At 42.5% G+C, this 24,633-nt stretch overlaps 1 protein-coding gene across 2 annotated transcripts in view; it reads left to right on the top strand.

Moving 5' to 3' along the window:
- The first annotated feature begins 14,285 nt into the window (after positions 1 to 14,285).
- SLC12A5 (solute carrier family 12 member 5) overlaps positions 14,286 to 24,633 on the top strand; it is a 182,460-nt gene continuing 172,112 nt past the window's right edge. The window contains exon 1 of one of the 2 annotated variants that reach the window (XM_040330201.1): positions 14,286 to 14,528. In XM_040330201.1, coding sequence (XP_040186135.1) covers positions 14,477 to 14,528 — 52 coding nt within the window. In that variant the 5' untranslated portion in view covers positions 14,286 to 14,476. The remainder of the gene's footprint in view (positions 14,529 to 24,633) is intronic. The other variant, XM_040330200.1, reaches the window with a different exon arrangement.

The following is a 24,633-nucleotide window of genomic DNA, read 5'->3' as shown; positions in this document are numbered from 1 at the left end:
GATGTATGGAGAACGCTACATGGAGAGGAGAAGGACTACACTTTCTACTCCAACCCACATCAGTTGTACTCTAGGATTGACCTGTTCATGGTTCCCCAGTATCTGATTCCATCTGTAACAGAGGTCTCCATAGGAAATATAACGTGGTCCGACCACGCGCCGGTGAGTTTATGTATCTCGTTGGCAGGGACGGAGCTGGCCCAGGAAAGAAGGTGGCGTCTCAACGAGAGCCTACTACAGAATGAAGAAGTGAGAGAGGAAGTTGCCCGGGATATTACAGATTACTTCCAACTGAATGATATCCCTGGGAGCAACCCTGGGATGGTCTGGCAAGCCCACAAGGCAGTAATCAGAGGGACACTGATGAGACTTGGAGCAAAAATAAAAAAGAAACGTGACCAACAGGTAAAGAATTTATTAGCAGAAATTCAAACACTAGAACTCCAGCATAAAAAGACAATGACCCCTGAAATAGGTAGAGAATTGAGCCATTTGCGGAGGCAGATCACAGAATTACTACGATACAAGGCAAAGGCAATTATACAAAGGGGCAAAAAAACAAACTATGAATTCGGGGACAAGTGTAGCAAACTGTTAGCGGGGAAGCTGAAAGAAAAGAGCCAAGCAACGTATATCCCACAAATTAAGGGACAGGAGGGGCAATTAAAGCGGAAACCTAAGGAGATAGCAGAGGAATTTGGCAGATACTATTCCAACTTGTACAATCTGGCTCAGACATCGGTGACCCAAACAGAGATAGATGAGTATCTTTTAACAGCGGATCTAGTTAGACTGCCTCCTATCGCCCAGGCCAGCCTAGATATTCCCATCTCAGTAGAGGAACTAGAGTCAACACTAAAAACTATGAAAGATGGGAAAGCTCCGGGGCCGGATGGGTATACGATTAGATATTACAAGGAGTTTTTACCATATCTGAGTAAGCAAATGACAAGGGTTTTCAATGATATGGGCCATTCTGCCGCTTTTCCGCCGGAGGCTTTATTAGCTCATATTACAGTGATCCCTAAGGAGGGGAAGGACCCGGCGGAGTGCGGCAGTTATAGGCCGATCTCGTTATTAAACTCTGACCTGAAATTGTTCACAAAGATATTAGCTAGTAGGTTGAAAGTGTGGCTTCCGGATTTGATAGATAGGGACCAAGTAGGATTTATCCCTACGAGAGAGGCAAGAGATGGTACAATAAGGGCCCTGAATCTGGTTCAGGGGGCATCTGAGGGGGGCATCCCTGCCGTGTTCCTAAATACTGATGCCGAGAAGGCTTTTGACAGAGTTAGTTGGAGGTTTCTGTTCTCGGTGCTGCGCCACGTGGGCCTAGGAGAAAATATGTTGGGATGGATTAGAAGTGTGTACACTGACCCACGTGCCTCGGTGAGAGTAAATGGGATATACTCTAAAATATTTACAACTTCGAATGGAACACGGCAGGGATGCCCCCTGTCACCTTTACTCTTTGTCCTGTCCTTGGAACCTCTCTTAAACAGAATCCGGCAAAATCCAGACATTCAGGGCATTCAGATAGGGGAGGGGAGTCATAAGGTAATAGCGTTTGCGGATGACCTGCTGTTTTCCATTGCAAATCCACATGTTTCTCTACCCATTTTGGTTAGAGAGATTGTAAGATTCGGAGAACTATCTAATTTAAAAGTAAATCAGACTAAATCTGAAGCATTAATTGTAGCAGTACCAACACAGATGGGGAATATAATACAACAAAACTTCAGATTTAAATGGAAAACGGCGCTAAAATTTTTAGGTACTCTAATTCCAGCAAACATAAAAGAAACGTTTAAAATAAATTTCCCACCCCTCCTTAACTCAGTCAGAAAGCTTATGGAGAAATGGAAGCATGGAATATACTCATGGTTTGGCAGAAACAATATAGTGAAAATGAGTATACTACCAAAAATAACGTATTTGTTTCAGACTCTACCGATTAAAATACCCTTGACCTTTCTCCGGCAACTGGACACGACCTTAATGAGTTTTGTCTGGAACGGGAAAAGGCCAAGGATAAAAAAAGAGGTGTTGAAACTTCCAAAGAGCTGGGGAGGGATGGCAATACCGGATATAGCCAAATATTATCAAGCAGCCCACCTGACGAGGTTGATAGATTGGTGTAGAAATAGACAATATAAAAGGTGGGTTGAGGTAGAACAGCAGAACTCCCCAGTGGCACTAGGTAGGGCACCCTGGTGTTATAAATCACTACCAAGTAAGTTAAAGAAACACCCCTTAATAGGAGCGACCCTGTCCGTCACTGCTAAAATATGCAAAAACTCTAAAGTTTCATCTAAATACTCACCCCTATACCCGGTACTGGGGAACCCAAGATTTACACCGGGGATGACCGGGGCAATATATAATAACTTGAAAGGGAGGGGTAAAATCCAGGTATCACATTTCTTGAAAACAGATAGGTGGCCTTCAATCGCCGATCTGATGAGGGTAGGGGGAGAGTATGAGTTAAGTTTCTGGCAAGCGCTCCAAACTAGACATTTCCTAAGCACTTTGGGACACCCTTCTAATTTCCAGCGGCAACTGACAAAACTTGAAAAATATTGCGATGAGGAAGAACCAATACAGCGAGTGGGATCTAAAATGTATAAAATATTAAATGCTCCCCGGGAAGATTTTGTCCTTCCAGGAATCACTAAATGGGAAAGAGACTTGGGGATAACCTTCTCACAGACCCAACGGAAACAAATAGTATCTCTGGCTTTATATTCATCTGTATCAACACGAATACAGGAATGTAACTATAAATTACTGTCGCAGTGGTACTACACTCCAGTAAAGTTGCATAAACTTTCTAATGAGAACTCAGAGAATTGCTGGAGATGTGGGCTGGAACAGGGGACTCTGCGACATTTATTCTGGGACTGCGTAAAGGTGAAGGATTACTGGAAGGAGGTGCGCAGAATAGGACAAAAACTTACGAAATTGCAGATTCCAGATGACCCAGCCTTCTTTCTCCTCCATAGCTCACAGATTCCAGTAGGGGAATACCAAAAGTCGGTGTTACGACACCTGATAAATACAGCAAAAATGGGAATAAGTCTCCAGTGGAGAGACAGTAGATCTCCCTCCGTAGCAAGATGGCTCAATAGGGTCAGGGAAATTGGAGCTATGGAGGACTTAATGCTTTCATCTAGGAATAGAAGGGAACAGTACGTAGAAACATGGGCAAGTTGGAATAAGTTTATGCATACAGAAGAGGGGAAGAGACTATTAGAAGAGGGATAGAGGCGAGGGAGCCCAAGTGATCAGAAGCTAGTTGATGGTAAGGAAGATTGGATGCTGGCGAGGATATGTGCGGTGGGAGGTGGGGAAAGAGAGAGGAATCTGGAATCTGGGTCTTTTATTTTTTCTTTGTGTTTTTTTTTTTTTTTTTTTTTTTTTTTTTTTTTTTTTTTTTTCCTTCTTCCTTGTGTCGTTGCTTATGTTTTTGTGTTCGGGGCTATGTTGGAGTTGTGTATTTTGGGGGATCCCCACATAAGGGGTTAGACAAGTAAGGTGATACCGATAACAAGGAAACAGATGGGAGGAGGAGCTTGACGTACATACATTTTGAACTAGGGGGGCAGACAAAGTAGGGTAAATTGACAATGAATGTATTTAAGAATAGGGAGGAAAAATGAATTGGCTATAATTATGCCTTTGGGCTTGGGTTTGTTTGTTTGTTTGTTTTCTGAAGAGACATTATGTTTAGAATAATGTAATGTATGGCTGTAATCAATTGTATGATAATCTCCTGTGACCTTGTTATAAAAGAAAAAAGGAAAATAAAAAGAATAAATATGAAAAAAAAAAAAAAAAAACAATTTTTGCTCAGTTTAGGCCGATACGTATTCTTCATATTTTTGGTAGAAAAAAAAATCGCAATAAGCGTTTATTGATCGGTTTGCGCAAAAGTTATAGCGTCTACAAAATAGAGGATAGTTTTATAGCATTTTTATTATTATTATTTTTTTTTTATTAGTAATGGCGGCGATCAGCGATTTTTATTGTGACTGCGACATTATGGCGGACACATCGGACAATTTTGACACATTTTTGGGACCATTGTCATTTTCACAGCAAAAAATGCATTAAAAATGCACTGATTACTGTGAAAATGACAATTGCAGTTTGGGAGTTAACCACTAGGGGGCGATGAAGGGGTTAGTTGTGACCTCGTCTGTGTTTCCAACTGTAGGGGGGCGGGGCTGGACATATGACGTCATTGATCGCGTTTCCCTATATTAGGAAACACACGATCAATGACAGCGCCACAGTGAAGAACGGGGAAACTGTGTTTACACAGCGACCCACGGCTGGGCACTTAAAGAGGACATACAGGTACGTGCTTGTGCCCAGCCGTGCCATTCTGCCGACGTATATCTGCAGGAGGCGGTCCTTAAGTGGTTAATAGATGGGAAGATGAAAAAATTACTGAAAGTCCGCTTTAAAGCCTCGGATTTTCCAATGGGAATTGTGTGATGACAGGCTGTTGGCCGAAAATCCAACCGTTTGTACGCTCCATCTGACAATTGTTGTCGAATTTTCCGCTGACAAATGTTGGATGGCAGGCTTTAAAATTTGGATGCATGCTCAGAATCAATGCTCACCAAACGACATCGGCAGAAGGTGCCCAAAGGGTGGCGCTCAAGAGCTGAAAAACTATGTAGTACGTCTAGTACGCCACTACGTTCGTGTTTGTTGGCCGACAATTGTGTGCTGTTTGTATGCAAGACAAGATTCAGGCACATGCCCTTCGGACAAAAGTCTGCGGAAAATCCGATCGTATGTAGAAGGCTTTGGTTTTATGCTGGTCAAGCCGCCTGTGGGCTAAAACAACAAAAAAAAAAAAAAAAAAAATCTACCAGGTTCCTCCATCCATGTTATACAGCACAGATGGAGGAATCTTCCACTGTGGTTATTGTATTTTGAAGCTGGCATCAGAGGCCCATCAGAATACCCAAACATTGAATGCATCTATCTGGCTAACAATGTTTTTTGACCAGCTCCTTTGATTTTTCAAATGAATAATGTCAGGTGGGAAGGTGGCAAGAAGTACATTTTGGACAGTTCATCAGAAACACAGTAATGCGAGGCTTTCTCCCTGGTGTGGAGTGTCGTGCTTGCTCCCTCCCTTGGACTACAGGAGAGTCAGGACGCCCACTAACACACAGCTCCTTTCTCTATCTGCAACGTAGAGCGTCCTGACTCTCCAGTAGTCCAAGGGAGGGGGCGAGCACGACACTCCACACCAGGGAGAAAGCCTTGCATTACCGTGTGGAGTTACAGACAGAAGAACAGGAAGTGAGGATTTCTCAGAAGAAATAAGGACATTTAACCACTTAGGACCCGGACCTTTAGGCAGCTAAAGGACCTGGCCAGTTTTTGCGATTCGGCACTGCGTCGCTATTACTGACAATTGCGCGGTCAAGCAACGTGGCTCCCAAACAAAATTGGCGTCCTTTTTTTCCCCACAAATAGAGCTTTATTTTGGTGGTATTTGATCACCTCTGTGGTTTTTATTTTTTGCGCTATAAACAAACATAGAGCGATAATTTTGAAAAAAATGCAATATTTTTTACTTTTTTCTATAATAAATATCCCCCAAAAATATATTTTTTTCTTCAGTTTAGGCCGATAGGTATTCTTCTACCTATTTTTGGTAAAAAAAAAATCGCAATAAACGTTTATCGATTGGTTTGCGCAAAATTGATAGCGTTTACAAAAAAGGGGATAGTTTTATTGCATTTTTATAAAAAAAAAATGTTTTACTACTAATGGTGGCGATCATTGATTTTTTTCGTGACTGCGACATTATGGCGGACACTTCGGACAATTTTGACACATTTTTGGGACCATTGTCATTTTCACAGCAAAAAAATGCATTAAAAATGCATTGTTTACTGTGAAAATGACAGTTGCAGTTTGGGAGTTAACCACAAGGGGGCGCTGAAGGGGTTATGTGTGACCTCATTTGTGTTTCTAACTGTAGGGGGGTGTGGCTGTAGGTGTGACGTCATCGATTGTGGTTCCCTATAAAAGGGAACACACGATCGATGACATCGCCACAGTGAAGAGCGGGGAAGCCGTGTTTACACAAGGCTCTCCCCGGTCTTCAGCTCCGGGGACCGATCGTGGGACTCCAGCAGCGATCGGGTCCGCGAGTCCCGCGGCCACGGTCACGGAGCTTCGGACCGGGTCGGGGGCACGCGCCCGCGACCCCACGGCTGGGCTTAAAGAGCTACGTACATGTACGTGGATGTGCCCAGCCGTGCCATTCTGCCAACGTATATCGGCGTAAATGGATCCTTAAGTGGTTAAAAGCAAAATGGAAGGATGAGGTAAGTGAAGGAGGACTGCACTAAGGTAAAGGAAGCTATTTAGGGGATTTTTTTTACCTTTACAACCCTTTTAAGTACACCCAGGGGCGGACTGACCATTGAGGCACCCGGGCACTGCCCGAGGGCCCCATGCCACTAGGGGGCCCCATCAGGGTTGCCAGGCTCAATAAATCCAGGGACAGTATGTAAAAACCTGTGTTCTGTCCCTGATATGTCCGAAACCGACATGCTTTAGATGTGAAAATCCCGAGATTTTAGCTGCCCCGCCTCTGCACTGCCTCCTGGCATGGTGGCCATCTGTAAGCCCGGGGGCCCCATAATCTTCTATTGCCCGGGGGCCCCATGAGTTGTCAGTCCACCCCTGAGTACACCTGTTCTTTGAATGAACTTACTAAACTATTACTGGAACAGTAAAGCAACCCTGTTCCCATTTTAGTAAATTTATCCTACGCAAAGCCTTACTTCAACTCTCCGCAGACCTAACCTCCTTGCGTTTCCATAGTAACACAAGCAATATAAAAGCACAAGGGACTAGAGATAGCTTTTAAGTACATCTGTCAGCTTAAATGGTAAGCTGAGCTGACTGATTGACTAAAGTGCAGGCACCTACAGGTGCCTGCTGATACCTTTATAAATATTTAGGAAGCCCCCAAACTGGGGTTGGTCCATGATAGGTTCATTATTTTCCTTATGTAACCTGGACAGTAGATGATAACAGCTGTAGAACGTCTTCCTTTGTTGCTGCTGTATTATCCTTCTGCAGTATGGACAGAGTAAGGGAGGGTATAACCCCTGTAAATTTTTGTTTCTTTTGGTCCATCTGTGTCCCATTGCAGAAATTTCCCTTCACTTCCTGTCTAGTAGCCAAAACAGGAAGTTAGATGAAACTCCTCCCAAGTAAGGGAATCCTGGAGTTTTACTATGGTCACCAGAACTAATGTCCCCATTGGGAAGTTTTCCAATGGGGACATAAGTTCTGGTGACCATAGTGACACCCCAGGATTCCCTTACTTGGAAGGGGTTTCATCATCTAACTTCCTGTTTTGGCTATTAGACAGGAAGTAAAGGGAAATTTCTGCAATGGAACATAGATGGACCAAAAAATAATAATTGACAGGGGTTTTACCCTCCCTTACTCTGTTGCGTCAAGCCCCTGAAGATTGGACAGGAGTCCATGAAACGCGTCGGGCTCCATAGATGCCAAGATATACCATGTAGAGATCTACTATGCACCTTTTTATGGAATTAAGATATATTATGAATTGTACTATTATGTGTATGTTTTGTTTTTTGGATGTTAATCTTTTTATCTATGCCTGACATCTAGATGTTGATGTTTGTGTTGATCATGAATTTATTGTATGTATTATTATTATTATTATACAGGATTTATATAGCCCCAACAGTTTGCACAGCGCTTTACATCAGGGAAGACAGTACAGTCACAATACGAATCAATACAGGAGGGATCAGAGGGCCCTGCTCGTTAGAGCTTACAATCTAGAAGGGAGGGTCAAGTGGAACAAAGGGTAGTAGCTGTGGGAGATGATCAGATGGACTCAAAGGAAAATACAGTTGTTAGGTGTGGGAAGGGTAGGCTTCTCTAAAGAGGAGGGTTTTCAGGGATCCTCTAAAAGCTAATAGAGAAGGAGATAGGCGGATAGATTGGGGTAAGGAGTTCCATAGGCTTGGAGAGGCTCTGTAAAAGTCCTGGAGACGAGCGTGGGAGCAGGTGATGAGAGAGCTAGAGAGTAGGAGGTCTTGAGAAGAACGAAGAGAACGATTAGGTTGGTATTTAGAGACTAGGTCAGTGATGTAGCTGGGGGCATAATAAATTATTATATTTCTTATATATTTCTTCATTTTATGATATTTAGTGATTGCCTCACTTAAAGTTCCATGACCATCTTTTTCTCTTGTTAGATTGTAGTACACACTGTGATGTCATCAACAGGCTTGTAAAGTTCTTGAAGGGGAAGCTTCTGTGTGCTCAGTTTCTACTGATGTAGGCACGCCCCCAGAACTACATCTCCCAAAGCCCCTTCCATATACACAGTATGTACTTGGGAGTCAAAGTGGCAGCATATCAGGGAAATAATTCAATGTATACATGTGAAGTAGCACAGAGATGGATGAGGATATGCACAGTTCTGTACTAAAGAAGGGCAGGGCTAAAAACGCTGGTTGGGAGCAAAGGCAGTGTTGTCAGTCCAAACAGAAAGTTGGGAGCACACTGGATTTCTGGCAGATCAACATTTTTCTGTACATGCAGTATTTTTAAAGGGATAAAAGTTTGGGAACACTGGGTTCATGTATTGGAGAGATGCACTGTATATATTTTTTTTATTTTGCCCTATCATACTCTTTAGGATGTATTCATTTATAAAAAAGGTACCTGCAAAACTGCATGTACAATTGTTCTATGCGAATGCTGGCAAAATGAAATTTAAGAGGCCCTTTTCTCAGGCCAGATGTTCTCTGTTTATAAGTATCAGAAATCAGGAAAATACTGCATTATGGCCACTAGATGGAGTTGATGGTCATAAAAAATAAATACTTATCGTCAGCTCCATCTAGTGGTCAAAATGTGGTATTTTCCATATTTTAGCTATTCTTTTGAATGAAGAACGTCCAATTTGAAAAGAAAATATCCTATTAATTTATTGATTTTGCCAGCATTCACACAGAACAAATGTACATTTGCAGTTTCACAGGCTGACTATCTGCCATTTTTTTTGTATAAATTTGGGGTTTCATTTGTATATTCTCCCTGTGTAGCTTTTCTCTGGATGTTTGGGATTTTGCCCCCAGCCCAAAAGCATACCAATAAACTAACTGGCGCCAAAACCAACAGAGGTCATCCGTGGGGTGTATTGAGGTCTGGGTTTCAATTTGTATATTCTCCCTGTGTGGCTTTCTTTGGATCTTTGGGATTTTGCCCACAGCCAAAAAGCATACCAATACATTAAAAACTGGCTCCCAACCCAACAGAGGTCATCTGTGGGGTGTATTGAGTTCTGGGGTTCAATTTGTATATTTGCCATGTGACTTTTCTCTGGATTTTGGGGATTTTGTACACAGGCCAAAAGCATACCAACCCAACCCAACAGAGGTCATCTGTGGGGTGTATTGAGTTCTGGGGTTCAATTTGTATATTTTGTTCCAGTGTGGCATTTCTCAGAATTTTTGAGATTTTGCCCACAGACCAAAAGCATATGAATAAATTAACTGGCTCCCAACCCAACAGAGGTCATCTGTGGAATGTATCGAGTTCTGGGGTTCAATTTGTATATTTTCCTGTGTGGCTTTTCTCTCGATATTTAGGATTTTGCCCACAGCCCAAAAGCATACCAATAAATGAACTGGCTCCCAACCCAACAGAGGTCATCTGTAGGGTGTATTATTGAGTTCTGGGGTTCAATTTGTATATTTTGCTGTGTGGATTTTCTCTGGATGTTTAGGATTTTGCCCACAGCCCAAAAGCATACCAATAAATTAATTGACTTCCAAACCAACAGAGGTCATCCGTGGAGGGGTATTGAGGTCTGGGGCTCAATTGGTATATTTTCCCTGTGTGGCTTTCCTCTCGATGTTTGGGATTTTGCTCACAGCCCAAATGAATACCAATAAATGAACTGGCTCCCAACCCAACAGAGGTCATTTGTGGGGTGTATTGAGTTCTGGGGTTCAATTTGTATATTTTCCCTGTGTGGCTTTCCTCTCGATGTTTAGGATTTTGCCCAAAAGCATACAAATAAATTAACTGGCTCCCAACCCAACAGAGATCATCTGCAGGGTGTATTATTGAGTTCTGGGGTTCAATTTCTATATTCTCCCTGTGTGGCTTTTCTCTGGATGTTTGGGATTTTCCCCACAGCCCAAAAGCATACCAATAAACTAACTGGCTCCCAACCCAACAGAGTTTATCCATGGGGTGTATTGAGGTTTGGGTTTCAATTTGTATATTCTCCCTGTGTGGCTTTCTTTGGATCTTTGGGATTTTGCCCACAGCCCAAAAGCATACCAATAAATTAAATACTGGCTCCCACCCCAACAGAGGTCATCTGTGGGGTGTATTGAGTTCTGGGGTTCAATTTGTATGTTTTCCCTGTGTGGCTTTCCTCTCGATGTTTAGGATTTTGCCCAAAAGCATACAAATAAATGAACTGGCTCCCAACCCAACAGAGGTCATCTGTAGGGTGTATTATTAAGTTCCGGGGTTCAATTTGTATATTTTCCCTGTGTGGCTTTCCTCTTAATGTTTAGGATTTTGCCCAAAAGCATACAAATAAAGTATCTGGCTCCCAACCCAACAGAGGTCATCTGTGGGGTGTATTATTGAGTTCTGGGGTTCAATTTGTATGTTTTCCCTGTGTGGCTTTCCTCTTGATGTTTAGAATTTTGCCCAAAAGCATACAAATAAATTATCTGGCTCCCAACCCAACAGAGGTCATCTGTGGGGTGTATTATTGAGTTATGGGGTTCAATTTGTATATTTTGCTGTGTGGATTTTCTCTGGATGTTTAGGATTTTTCCCACAGCCCAAAAGCATACCAATAAATTAATTGACTTCCAAACCAACAGAGGTCATCCGTGGAGGGGTATTGAGGTCTGGGGCTCAATTGGTATATTTTCCCTGTGTGGCTTTTCTCTCGATGTTTGGGATTTTGCTCACAGCCCAAATGAATACCAATAAATGAACTGGCTCCCAACCCAACAGAGGTCATCTGTGGGGTGTATTGAGTTCTGGGGTTCAATTTGTATATTTTGCCTGTGTGGCTTTCCTCTCGATGTTTAGGATTTTGGCCAAAAGCATACAAATAAATTAACTGGCTCCCAACCCAACAGAGGTCATCTGTAGGATGTATTATTGAGTTCTGGGGTTCAATTTGTATATTCTCCCTGTGTGGCTTTTCTCTGGATGTTTGGGATTTTCCCCACAGCCCAAAAGCATACCAATAAACTAACTGGCTCCCAACCCAACAGAGGTTATCCATGGGGTGTATTGAGGTTTGAGTTTCACTTTGTATATTCTCCATGTGTGGCTTTCTTTGGATCTTTGGGATTTTGCCCACAGCCCAAAAGCATACCAATAAATTAAATACTGGCTCCCACCCCAACAGAGGTCATCTGTGGGGTGTATTGAGTTCTGGGGTTCAATTTGTATGTTTTCCCTGTGTGGATTTCCTCTCGATGTTTAGGATTTTGCCCAAAAGCATACAAATAAATGAACTGGCTCCCAACCCAACAGAGGTCATCTGTAGGGTGTATTATTAAGTTCTGGGGTTCAATTTGTATATTTTCCCTGTGTGGCTTTCCTCTCGATGTTTAGGATTTTGCCCAAAAGCATACAAATAAAGTATCTGGCTCCCAACCCAACATAGGTCATCTGTGGGGTGTATTATTGAGTTCTGGGGTTCAATTTGTATGTTTTCCCTGTGTGGCTTTCCTCTCGATGTTTAGGATTTTGCCCAAAAGCATACAAATAAATTATCTGGCTCCCAACCCAACAGAGGTCATCTGTGGGGTGTATTATTGAGTTCTGGGGTTCAATTTGTATATTTTGCTGTGTGGATTTTCTCTGGATGTTTAGGATTTTGCCCACAGCCCAAAAGCATACCAATAAATTAATTGACTTCCAAACCAACAGAGGTCATCCGTGGAGGGATATTGAGGTCTGGGGATCAATTGGTATATTTTCCCTGTGTGGCTTTTCTCTCAATGTTTGGGATTTTGCTCACAGCCCAAATGAATACCAATAAATGAACTGGCTCCCAACCCAACAGAGGTCATCTGTGGGGTGTATTGAGTTCTGGGGTTCAATTTGTATATTTTCCCTGTGTGGCTTTCCTCTCGATGTTTAGAATTTTGCCCAAAAGCATACAAATAAATTAACTGGTCATCTGTAGGGTGTATTATTGAGTTCTGGGGTTCAATTTGTATATTCTCCCTATGTGGCTTTCTCTGGATCTTGTGGATTTTGCCCACAGCCCAAAAGCATACCAATAAACTAACTGGCTCCCAACCCAACAGAGGTTATCCATGGGGTGTAGTGAGGTTTGGGTTTCAATTTGTATATTCTCCCTGTGTGGCTTTCTTTGGATCTTTGGGATTTTGCCCACAGCCCAAAAGCATACCAATAAATTAAATACTGGCTCCCAACCCAACAGAGGTCATCTGTGGGGTGTATTGAGTTCTGGGGTTCAATTTGTATATTTGCCGTGTGGCTTTTCTCTGGATTTTTGGGGATTTTGCCCACAGCCCAAAAGCATACCAATAAATGAACTGTCTCCCAACCCAACAGAGGTCATCTGTAGGGTGTATTATTGAGTTCTGGGGTTCAATTGGTATATTCTCCCTGTGTGGCTTTCTTTGGATCTTTGGGATTTTGCCCACAGCCCAAAAGCATACCAATACATTAAAAAACTGTCTCCCGTCCCAACCCAACAGAGGTTATCCATGGGGTGTATTGAGGTTTGGGTTTCAATTTGTATATTCTCCCTGTGTGGCTTTCTCTGGATCTTGTGGATTTTGCCCACAGCCCAAAAGCATACCAATAAAATAAAAACTGTCTCCCAACCCAACAGAGGTCATCTGTGGGGTGCATTGAGTTCTGGGGTTCAATTTGTATATTCTCCCTGTGTGACTTTTCTCTGGATTTTGGGGATTTTACCCACACCCCAAGTGCATACCAATAAATGAACTGTCTCCCAACCCAACAGAGGTCATCTGTAGGATGTATTATTGAGTTCTGGGGTTCAATTTATATATATGTTCTCCCTGTGTGGATTTTTAACACGGATGTTTGGGATTTTGTCCACAGCCCAAAAGCATACCAATAAATTAACTGGCTCCCAACTCAACCAAAATCATCCATAGGCTGTATGGAGTTTGTGTGATATTAGATCATAATCTTCTGGTGGGAATGGTGCAGTGCTGTATGCCATGCTAATCCTAAAGCATACGTAGTCAGTGTTCCTACATCAAGACATAAATGTTTCATATGGAAGTTAAAGGCTTAATTTATGCAACCAAAATTGATTCTCAGGTCACTGGAAACGTTGGGTTCCCTGACCTGTTGCAAATGCAATCAATCAATTCTGCCACCAACGCTCCCATCCCTCATATGGCAAAATGGAATAATTCGTAAAATTTGGTACATTAACCCACGAATTAACTCATCCTTAAGCGCAGACTATGAACTTGTGAAACGCATTCTATGAAAAAATACAGAACTGGCCATCCGGTGGGGCTAAGCGGGACATCCCCCGTGCCCCGGAGGGTGGGTGACCGGCAAGCGTCTAACGGACCCCGGAACGGCTGATCTCCGCCGTCTCTGTCGCTGAAATAAAGATAGATGCGAACTGCCTTGTGGACATGATTAAATGATATCTGCAAGGCTGTGGATAGCCACCCAGCTAATGAAGGAGTTAGCAGAATAGATGAGAGCTAAACTAATACTGTTTAATGACTTGAGTCTAATCCAGGAGACAGCAAAAATAGAAAGGGGTATCTGGAAGTGACAGCTTTGTGTGGATGGAGGGAGAACAGGGTACCAAAGTGGGAAAAGAGCAGGATCCAGAGCATACATGGCACACATCTCCTATGTGATGAGGGTTTAATTCTCTTTTTTTTTTTTTTTTTTCTGTCTCCTCTGCATCCCATTCAGCATAGAAAGAGGCGATCATGCAGACAGGGATCCAGGGAATTCCCACACGTCGTAGGCTAGTGTCTCCCTTTTTTTTTTCTCAATGCCTCCATCCTTTTCCCTCTCTCCATCCTGATCATGTTCTCTCCAGCTTTTATTTCGTTGCGCCCTCCTTCTCCCCTTTCGCTGTCTTTATTTCTCCCCCCATCTTTCTGTCTGTGTGCCCCCTCCTCCCTCGCTCTCCCTTTCTCCCTCCCTCTCTCTCTCTGTGCATGGGGCTGCGAGTGTGCGCGCTGAAAGATCTCTGCACTGCAGCCTCCACCTCCTCCTCTTCTCTCTCTCTCTCTCTGCCGCTCTCGCACACTGAGCATCGCTGCAGTATTAGGCATCGGTCCCTGGGAAGGAAGGGAGGAAAAAAAAAAGGAGCCCGAGAGAGGTTTTGGGAGAGGGAGCAGCGCAGACACAGAGGATGCTGAATAACCTGACGGAGTGCGAGGAGGGAGAGGGGGGTACCAGCCAAGGTAAGTGGAGGAATCTGACAGCAGGGAGGTGGGGGAGAGAGAGAGGGGGAGCTAATTCTCCGCAGTGCTGCTTCTGAAGTGGGGGGCGGTAGTGGCCAGACTAGGGGGGCCCCCCCTTATGATAGGCTTCACCGAACAGCCAGGGGCCAAGATGCACTGGTGCATCCTTTAAAATAGCAAGCCCATCAGCCAGGTTCTTGGGTACCTTCTATGTAGTGCCCCCCCCCCAGCATCACACACTGTTGCATTTCATCCCTAACAGCACTGCATCGTGGACCTCTGACCCCTGGATCTTCTTATGACTTCCTCCCCCTTCCAGGAGCTGTCAAGCTCTAGGGTCCATATTGAACCTTTGACTTTAATGCATAGAAAACTCATGCTGTGAAAAGGATCTGCAGCTGCCATCACTTGACCGTTGACCCCCAATGTGTCAGGCAGGACCCCTTATGCCATATTGTGGCTGTACGTGTTTATCTGACTATTGCTGTGCGCATTCTTGCCACCTGTAAGTGACTGGCCGTTATACTGCAACAGCTGCTTAGCACTGACCCATATTGCTCCATCGCCCTGCATAGATCTCATCAGATCTAAATTCTATACCGTACTTACTGGGGTTTATTTACTAAAGGCAAATCCGCTTTGCAATACAAGTGCACTTGGAAGTGCAGTCGCTGTAGATTTGAGGGGGACATGCAAGAAAAGAAAAAAATGCATTTTTAGCTTGCACGTGATTGGATGATAAAATCAGCAGAGCTTCCCCTCATTTCAGATCTTCCCCTGAGATCTACAGCGACTGCCTTTAGTAAATCAACCCCAATGTCAGTTAAACTAATATGCCCGGCGCTTTCCTCCGCATTGCACTGTTGTTAAGCAGCCTTCTCCCATTACTGGCACCCCCCCCCCCCTAGCCCCCCATGACCTGTCTCCAAGGCTTTCTCGCTGGCTGTGACATGATGTCTGTTTACTTTTCACATCCCCCCCCCCCCCTACCGTGACATCCCATCAGCATAGCACCAGCTCGATTATGTTCACAGCACCAGTGGTGCATCATGTCTCATGGCTCACTGTATTCTCTCATCAGCACCGCAGTCTCATTCCTTCTTCCCAAGCCACCAGTGCGTTCTAGTCTCCCCCCCCCCCTTGTTTGTATGCTGGCTTTATCACCGCTGCTCCTCCGACAAAAAAAAAAAATCACTGCATTCCTTGTCATTTTCACTGCATCACAAGTTCAGCCATTTTCATACTCGTATAATTAGATAATCGCTGCTGCAAGTTTTCCCAGATCCCGTTCAGCGGTCCGATCTCCTTAGCTAGATGCATCTGTTCCCCCCTATCTGTGAATATTCTGTATGATGCTAATTGGAAACGATCATAACAAATTAAAAGGATTCATTTAGAATTGCATTATGCGCTATCGATACAAATTTTTTTTTTTTAAATGATCCTTTTATTACCAGGACCCACTTTTAGTTCTTTTGCTTCGGCTCCGCAAGACTCAACCTGATTGGGGAAACTGTTGCATTTGTTGGATACACGTTAAATCTTTTTTTAATTCAGCCAATCAGAATTCGCCTATTATCTGTCCCAACTGCAGAAAACTGAAATTTGATTGGCTTGAGTTGTCACATATTTATTGCACTTTGCCCAGCCTTTTTATTCTATGAATATTTTAATATATAGGGGAGGGAAGAGAGCAATTTTTTTTTTTAATATGTGGAATTGTTTGTCAAATGAGGAGGTGATGATGGCTAGTTTAAAGGCAATACTCTCCATTCACAAAGCTAACATTCCAGGATAAGGATTATTATTACTAAAAATTATTATTATTATTATTTCTAAAAATTATTATTATTATTTCTAAAAATTACTATTATTATTATTATTATTATTATTATTTCTCTTTTTAACTCCATGAGATTTAAAAATTACAATATGAATGTAGAGGGATCAGATCAATTTTTTTTTTAATAATATGTGGAATTGTTTGCCAAATGAGGTGGTGATTTCTAGTTTAAAGGCAATACTCTCAATTCACAAAGCTAACATTCCAGGATAAGGATTACTATTATTATTATTTTATTTTATTTTTTTAAAGAGGTAGCTATTTTTAACTCCATGAGATTTAAAAATGACAAAATGAATGTAGAGGGATCAGATCAATTTTTTTTTAATAATATGTGGAATTGTTTGCCAAAGGAGGTGGTGATTTCTAGTTTAAAGGCAATACTCTCAATTGACAAAGCTAACATTCCAGGATAAGGATTATTATTATTATTATTATTTTTTTTTAAAGAGGCAGCTATTTTTAACTCCATGAGATTTAAAAATGGCAAAATGAATGGAGTGGGAATAGATCAATTTTTTAAAATATTATGTGTAATTGTTTGTCAAAAGAGGTGGTGATTTCTAGCTTAAAAGCAATACTCTCAATTCACAAAGCTAACATTCCAGGATAAGGATTATTATTATTATTATTATTATTATTATTATTATTATTATTTTTATTCTTATTTTTATTATTATTATTATTATTATTATTTTTATTTTTTGTTTTTTTTTAAAGAGGCAGCTATTTTTAACTCCATGAGATTTAAAAATGACAATATGAATGGAGAGGGAATAGATCTTTTTTTTTTTTTATATTGTGTGTAATTGTTTGTCAAAGGAGGTAGTGATTTCTAGTTTAAAGGCAATACTCTCAATTCACAAAGCTAACATTCCAGGATAAGGATTATTATTTATTTATTTTTTATTTTTAAAAAGAGGCAGCTATTTTTAACTCCATGAGATTTAAAAATGACAATATGAATGGAGAGGGATCAGATCAATTTTTAATAATATGTGGAATTGGTTGCCAAAGGAGGTGGTGATGGTTAGTTTAAAGGAAATACTCTCAATTCACAAACCTAACACACCAGGATAAGGATTATTATTTATTTCATTGATTTTTATTTTTTTAAGTCGCAGCTATTTTTAACTCCATGAGATTTAAAAATGACAATAAAAAGAAAGATCTGTATCCTTGTGTTAATGCTTTGTGAGTAGCCAATTAAAAAATAAATAGTGCCTTGGACCCCTCCAGATACACAGGATCTTCCCACACTGGAAGATCATTAGTATTAATGGCTGCATGACGATGCATGATAGTCGACAATAGCAGTATTTGGATAATTGCTAAAGATATCACCAGTCCCTCTGACCCATGTAATAAGTTGCTAGCAGTGTCGTTTAATATATATATAGTCTGTAATTTGTCATAGTGAATATTATTAATAAATGATCCGTGTAAAAAGGCTTCAACACAACTTCCCCAAGAGACCCCCCCAGCCAGAATACCTTCTTTATAAGCAACAATGGTGCCCCTAACCAGTGAGGGTGAAGGTGGTCAAAGTCTGTCTTTGAATAAAAAGATGTGCTGATTGCGCTTCATGTTTAAATTTATGATCTGCAATACTAGATTTCACCAGCAGGTAGTGCTGCATGAGAAAATTCTACGACTCCTATAGCTAGTTGGAGAAGGGAGAACCACTATTAGTCTTTAAATAAGATAATGCTAAGTGTGTCAAGTACAAGAACTGATAGAACCCAATAAGATTTCAGATTACTCTTGTCTTATAGGGGGGGGGGGGGGGGGGAACAAAAATGATTTGCTGCTATGCATTAATGCCCATTAATGCCCTTTGCACATAGTCATTGCCCTTGGCAGTACGTTATTAAAGGAAAACTGTCACTGCTGAATACTATACAATTGGAATATCTTTCTGGAAAATCCATTTATGCAGGTCATCTTAGGACGCACTGGAATACATAGGCCTCTCAGTATGTGGATTGTAACGTAACAACTATTGATGTGTGCCCTTGCACTGAATTATGGGATGTGCTGGGGGTCATTGCTGAATATGTAAGTGATACACTGTAGGCTGCGTACGATACCAGGGGATCCTGGGGTGTGACATTGGATTTTTTTTTTTTTTTGTGGGTTATACTGATTTACACCTAAAGGTGATCAGCATTCAGGTATGCATATATTCCTTTATTTAAAGGGAAAGTAGTGTGTATTTTCAGTGAGAACATATTTTGACCTATTATTTCATTGATCAACTTTTGATATGACTTTTGCCATTTTGATTTGATATAGGATTTGTACTGCGCCAAATGCGCTCCCAATGACTTCCCTTTTAAAAAAATGTAGGCCCGGATATGCCGTCGTAACTCTGAGTGCGGGCCGTCGCATCTCGGCGTCTGATTCATAGAATCAGATATGCCTCAATGTTGCCTAGATACGAGCGGCGTAAGTCTCCTACGCCGTCGTATCTTAGGGTGCAATATTTACGCTGACCGCTAGGGGCGCTTCCCTAGACTTCCGCGTCGAATATGCAAATTAGGTAGATACGTCGATTCAGAAACGTACGTCTGCCTGGCGCATTTTTTTACGTCGTTTGCGTAAGGCTTTTTCCGGCGTAAAGTTACCCCTCATAAAGCAGGGGTAAGTAATGTTAAAGCGGGGGTTCACCCTTAGAGGGCACTTTTTAGCCTTAGATTCCTGCTCGTTTTGTCTAGGGGAATCGGCTATTTGTTTTAAAATATGAGCAGTACTTACCCGTTTACGAGATGCATCCTCTCCGTCGCTTCCGGGTATGGGCTGCGGGAATGGGCGTTCCTTCTTGATTGACAGTCTTCCGAGAGGCTTCCGACGGTCGCATCCATCGCGTCGCGATTTTCCGAAAGAAGCCAAACGTCGGCTACGAGTGACGCGATGGATGCGACCGTCGGAAGCCTCTCGGAAGACTGTCAATCAAGAAGGAACGCCCGCTCCCGAAGACCCATACCCGGAAGCGACGGAAGAAGATGCATCTCGAAAACGGGTAAGTACCGATCATATTTTAAAACAAATAGCCAATTCCCCTAGACAAAACGAGCAGGAAGCTAAGGGGGAAAAAAAAAAAGGAATTGGTTGAACTCCCGCTTTAAGTATGGACGTCGGAAACGACCGAACAGCGTCGTATTTTACGTTGTTTACGTAAGTCGTTTGCGAATAGGGCTGTACGTAAGTTACGTTCACGTCGAAAGCATTGACAGTTTGCGGCGTAGTTTAGAGCATGCGCACTTGGAAACATTCACGGACAGCGTATGCCACATCATCCACATTTGAATTAGGCGGGCTTACGCCGGACCACATACGCTAGGCCGCCGTAACTTAGGGCACAAGTTCTTTATGAATACGGAACTTGCGCCCTAAGTTACGATGGCGTAACATATCTGAGATACGTTACGCCCGCCGATAGATACACAATTGTATCTGAATCCGGGCCGTAATGTGTTAAATATAGTGATTTGTAGATTAGCTACTAAACCCACATCATAAAAAACTATCAATAAATGCTCTATTACACGCTATTCATACTCACTCAGTCACTATGATTTTTTTTTTTATTATTCTGCAAAAAACCTGGTTGATCCTGCTGCTCTATATCTCCACCTTCTGTCCAAGTCTCCAATTCAGCCAGGGATTTTGCAGCTGTGGTAACAACTCTGCACAGGCTCAGTTTTCAGTGAGTATCTATGCTGAGCATTTCCTCCCTATCATATGTTAGTAGCCCATGTGACTATAGAGTCACACATGTGGGCTTATACACAGAGGTAAATTACAGCCCAGCCCCTCTCTCCTCCTCCATGGCCATTAAACAGCTAAACACAATGGGGGTGGGATATTACATCTTGATTGATGGAGGCTTCACCTCCCTCTTATTTTAAGGCACAAGCTGGAAGGACGTGACACAGCCTGTGTTTGGCAGAAATCTGCCCACAACATGTTATTGTCCAAAAATAAATATTTAATTTGAAATATAAATTTGTATGACAATTAAAATTTGTTTATTGGTAATAATTATTCATTTTTACACTGTATTCAACAGGCTTTTTTTTTTTATTTGAACATGTGACCAGCAGCAGAGGACTAGAAGCTCCTCCCTGCAGACAAGCTGGGAAATAGCTGGGTCATGTGACAGCTGTATATCAATTAGGAAAAAGATACTTAGATTTTTTTTTCTAATTATTAAAATAATTACAGCGCCATCATCCACAGAAATAGAAGAGATAATGTAAATTAAAGGGGCTGTAAACCCTTGAGTTTTTTCCCCTAATGTATCCTATGCATTAAGGTAAAAAAACTTCTGACAGTGACCAGCCCCCTAGCCCTCCCGTTTTAGTCACCTAAGCCCATTCGCTCTACCTCTCTGCCCGTTGTCTTGGCTCTCGATTGGATAGATTGGTAGCAGCGCAGCCATTGGCTCCCGCTGCTGTCAATCAAATCCAATGACGCGGGGGGGCAGGGCCGAGTCCTGCATTCTGTGTAAATGTACACAGAAGCAGGACTCAGGAGCGTGCCCGTATGGGTGTCCACCAACGTGGGCACTTGATGCAGGGAGGAGCTACCAGCGCTGCCGGGGGACCCCAGAAGTCGATGATCGGGACCACTCTGTGCAAAACGAACTGCACAGTGGAGGTAAGTATGACATGTTTGTTTTGTTATTCGTTTTTTTTTTTTTTTTAAACAAGGGTTTACAACCCCTTTAAATATTGTGGGCCGGATTCAGATACGAGATACACCGTCGTATCTCTGAGTGCGGGCCGTCGTATCTATGCGCCTGATTCAGAGAATCAGTTACGCATAGATTTCCCTAAGATCTGACCGGCGTAAGTGTCTTACACCATCGTATCTTAGGCTGCATGTTTACACTGGCCGCTAGGTGGCGCTTCCGTATAGTTACTCAAGGAATATGCTAATTAGGTATTTACGCCGATTCAGAAAAGTACGTCCCGCCGGTGCATTTTTTTACGTAGTTTACGTTAGCCTTTTTTCGGCATATAGTTACCCCTGCTGTATGAGGCGTAGCTAATGTTAAGTATGGACGACGTTCCCGCGCCGAGTTTTGAAAATTTTACGTAGTTTGTGTAAGTCGTTCGCGAATAGGGCTGGACGTCATTTACGTTCACGTCGAATCCAATACGTCCTTGCGGCGTACTTTGGAGCAATGCACACTGGGATATTTCACGGACGGCGCATACGCCGTTTACAAAAACCGTATAATACGCGGGGTCATCTTAAATTTACATAAAACACATCCCACAACATCCCCATTTGATTTAGGCGGTCTTACGCCGCCACACATACGTTACGCCGCCGTAACTAGGGGAACAAGTTCTTCGGGCCTGTGTATTTAGTATCTGCACATACAGCACATACGTTTATATAACGTATGTGCTGTATAAAGTATGGCCGTCGTTCCCGCGTCGAAATTTAAAAATGTTTCCTTCTTGCGTAAGACGTCCGGGAATACGGAAGTACGCTACGCACGTCGCCGTTCGAAAAAATGACGTCACTTCGCGCAAAGCACGGCGGGAAATTCAAAAGGGAGCATGCGCAGTAGGTCTGGTGCGGGAGCGCGCCTAATTTAAATGGCACACGCCCCTTTGAATTACGCGGGCTTACGCCGGAGGTCGTCGGCGGAAGTTTTCTCGCAAGTGCTTTGTGAATCAGGCACTTGCGATGAAAACTTGCGGCGGTGTAAGGTATCTACAATATGTTACGCCGCCGCGATTCTACGTGAATCTGGGCCACGGTCACACAATTTTTGTCGGAAATTCCGAATTTCAAGAACGCGGTGGCATACAACACTACGACGAGCCGAGAAAAATGAAGTTCAATGATTCCGAGCCTGGGTCAAATTGATTCCGAGCATGTGTAGATTTTTTGTGCGTTGAATTGTGTACACGCGGTCGGAATTACTGAAAACAACTTTTGTTGTCGGAAAATTTGAGAACCAGCTCTCAAATTTTTGTTGTCAGAAATTCCCGACAGCAAATGTCCGATGGAGCATACACACGGTCGGATTTTCCGACAACAACCTCACATCGAACATTTGTTGTCGGAAATTCTGACCGTGTGTACGCGGCATTAGTCTCCTAGCCCGGCAGTGAAAAAAGGAGGTATAAAATACTGAAAGCAGAGCCTGGGTATGTGATAACTAAATATGTCCCCCCCCCCCCCGGTACACATATAATTACAAACTTTACATAGAAACAAAGGCCCAGATTCTCAAAGACTTACGACGGCGTATCTCCAGATACGCCGTCGTAAGTCCGAATGGCCGCCGTCGTATCTATGCGCCTGATTCATAGAATCAGTTACGCATAGATTTGGCCAAGATACGAGCGGCGTAAGTCTCCTACGCTGGCGTATCTTGGGGTGCATATTTACGCTGGCCGCTAGGTGGCGCTTCCGTTGATTTCCGCGTCGAATATGTACATGAGCAAGATGCGCCAAATCACGAACGTACGTACGCCCGTCGCAATTAGTTACCCCGTTTACGTAAGATATACGCCGGCGTAAAGATAAAGCTGGTCTCTAGGTGGCGCAGGTATGGACGTCGGAACAAGCGTATCTTTTTACGTTGTTTACGTAAGTCGTACGTGAATGGGGCTGTGCGTAGGTTACTTTCACGTCACAGGCATTGAGCCGGTGTATCTTTGGGCGTAAAAACAATGTGATACTGAGCATGCACGCACATGCGCCGTTCGTTCGGCCATGCATCCACATGGGGTCACGCTTAATTTAAATACAAAACGCCGACGAGCTGCCTACTTTGAATTACGCACGCTTACGCCGGCCGATTTACGCTACGCCGCCGTAACTTAGGACGCAAGTGCTTTGTGAATACAGCACTTGCCTCTCTAAGTAGCGGCGGCGTAGCGTAAATAAGATATGCTACGCCCGCACAACGTAAAGCCGCCCTACGTGAATCTAGGCCAAAGTTTGTAAAAAATTTGTATGTATTGATAAGAATAATTACATCACCCTGATATCTTTTACATGTCTTTATTAAAACGCTGTTTTACAATACTCTGCATGCCCTTTAAATAATCTAATACACATAGGGCATACAATCATTGGTTTAGTCAGCAAAGGAAAACCTTGTCTACTTAATTTACAACAAAATTATATTTCTTTTGTGCTTCCACTAGAATTTGTATTGCCACCTCTAATTATTTTAATTTTATTACAGAGCGGCTGATTCAGCCATGCTAAAAACGGGGGCAGGAAAATTCTTCCACTTGTAAAGATAAATAAGCATCTGCCTTAGTGGGATTTTGTGCTTCTTTTTCCTGGTTTAGCTCATGTAAATGGAGTTTTTATATTTAGCTTAAAGGGGATGTAACCCCGAAATGTTTTATTTTTTTTATGTCACAATGTACAGTATAAGATTTCCTATCATCTGTGCCCAGTCTTGCCACACAGAGTTAACCCAGCTCTGAGCAATCCTCTTTTATTGTTCAGTGAAATAAAACGGACTAACAGAGAAAAACCTTAGTCCGTTCCGCCCCCTTGCTGTGAGTGACAGGTTATTTACATATCTCATGCACTAGCCAGGAGACAGTTATTATTTTTTAATTCCCACCCCCACTCCTTTTCTGACGTCATGTGGTTACATTTCTGTATTTTGGCTGGATGTTAGTGATCATAGCAGACTTTAGTGCAAGGAATACATAGAAAAAAATGCATGTTGACAAGGGGAGTGTAGAGGAGGGCGGGGAGTCTACAGACATCATGACTCCACCCACAGAGCTCCAGACAAAAGATCCACCCACAGAATCTGCAGTTTTTCAGTTCTTATAACAGACAGAGGGGAGACATTTGACAGGTAAGGAAACATGCAGAAGGCATTTATATCCTTATAGATCACCACTATGGCAGTAGTTTAGAAAGAATGAGAGTGGGTTTACATCCGCTTTAAGGTTTGCACCCTGGTTTAGGCTCACAAATTGTTCCCGCCATTCTTGACATTTGCCTCAAATTTAATAGTAATGCCGCGTACACACGATAATTTTTCGGGTTGTAAAAAATGACGTTTTTTTTTATGTCATTAAAAACGATCGTATGTGGGCTTCAGAGCATTTTTCGGGTTCTGAAAAAACGGGCAAAAAAAAATTCCAACATGCTCTATTTTTTCATGACGTTTTTAACATTGTCGTTTTTCGGGTTGTAAAAAATGGTCGTGTGTGGGCTTTAACGACGTGAAAAATCCACGCATGCTCAGAAGCAAGT

Source organism: Rana temporaria, chromosome 12, assembly GCF_905171775.1.
Source record: "Rana temporaria chromosome 12, aRanTem1.1, whole genome shotgun sequence".
In the NCBI taxonomy this organism is placed as follows: Eukaryota; Metazoa; Chordata; class Amphibia; order Anura; family Ranidae; genus Rana; species Rana temporaria.
This window is presented reverse-complemented; position numbering and strand designations above follow the sequence as displayed.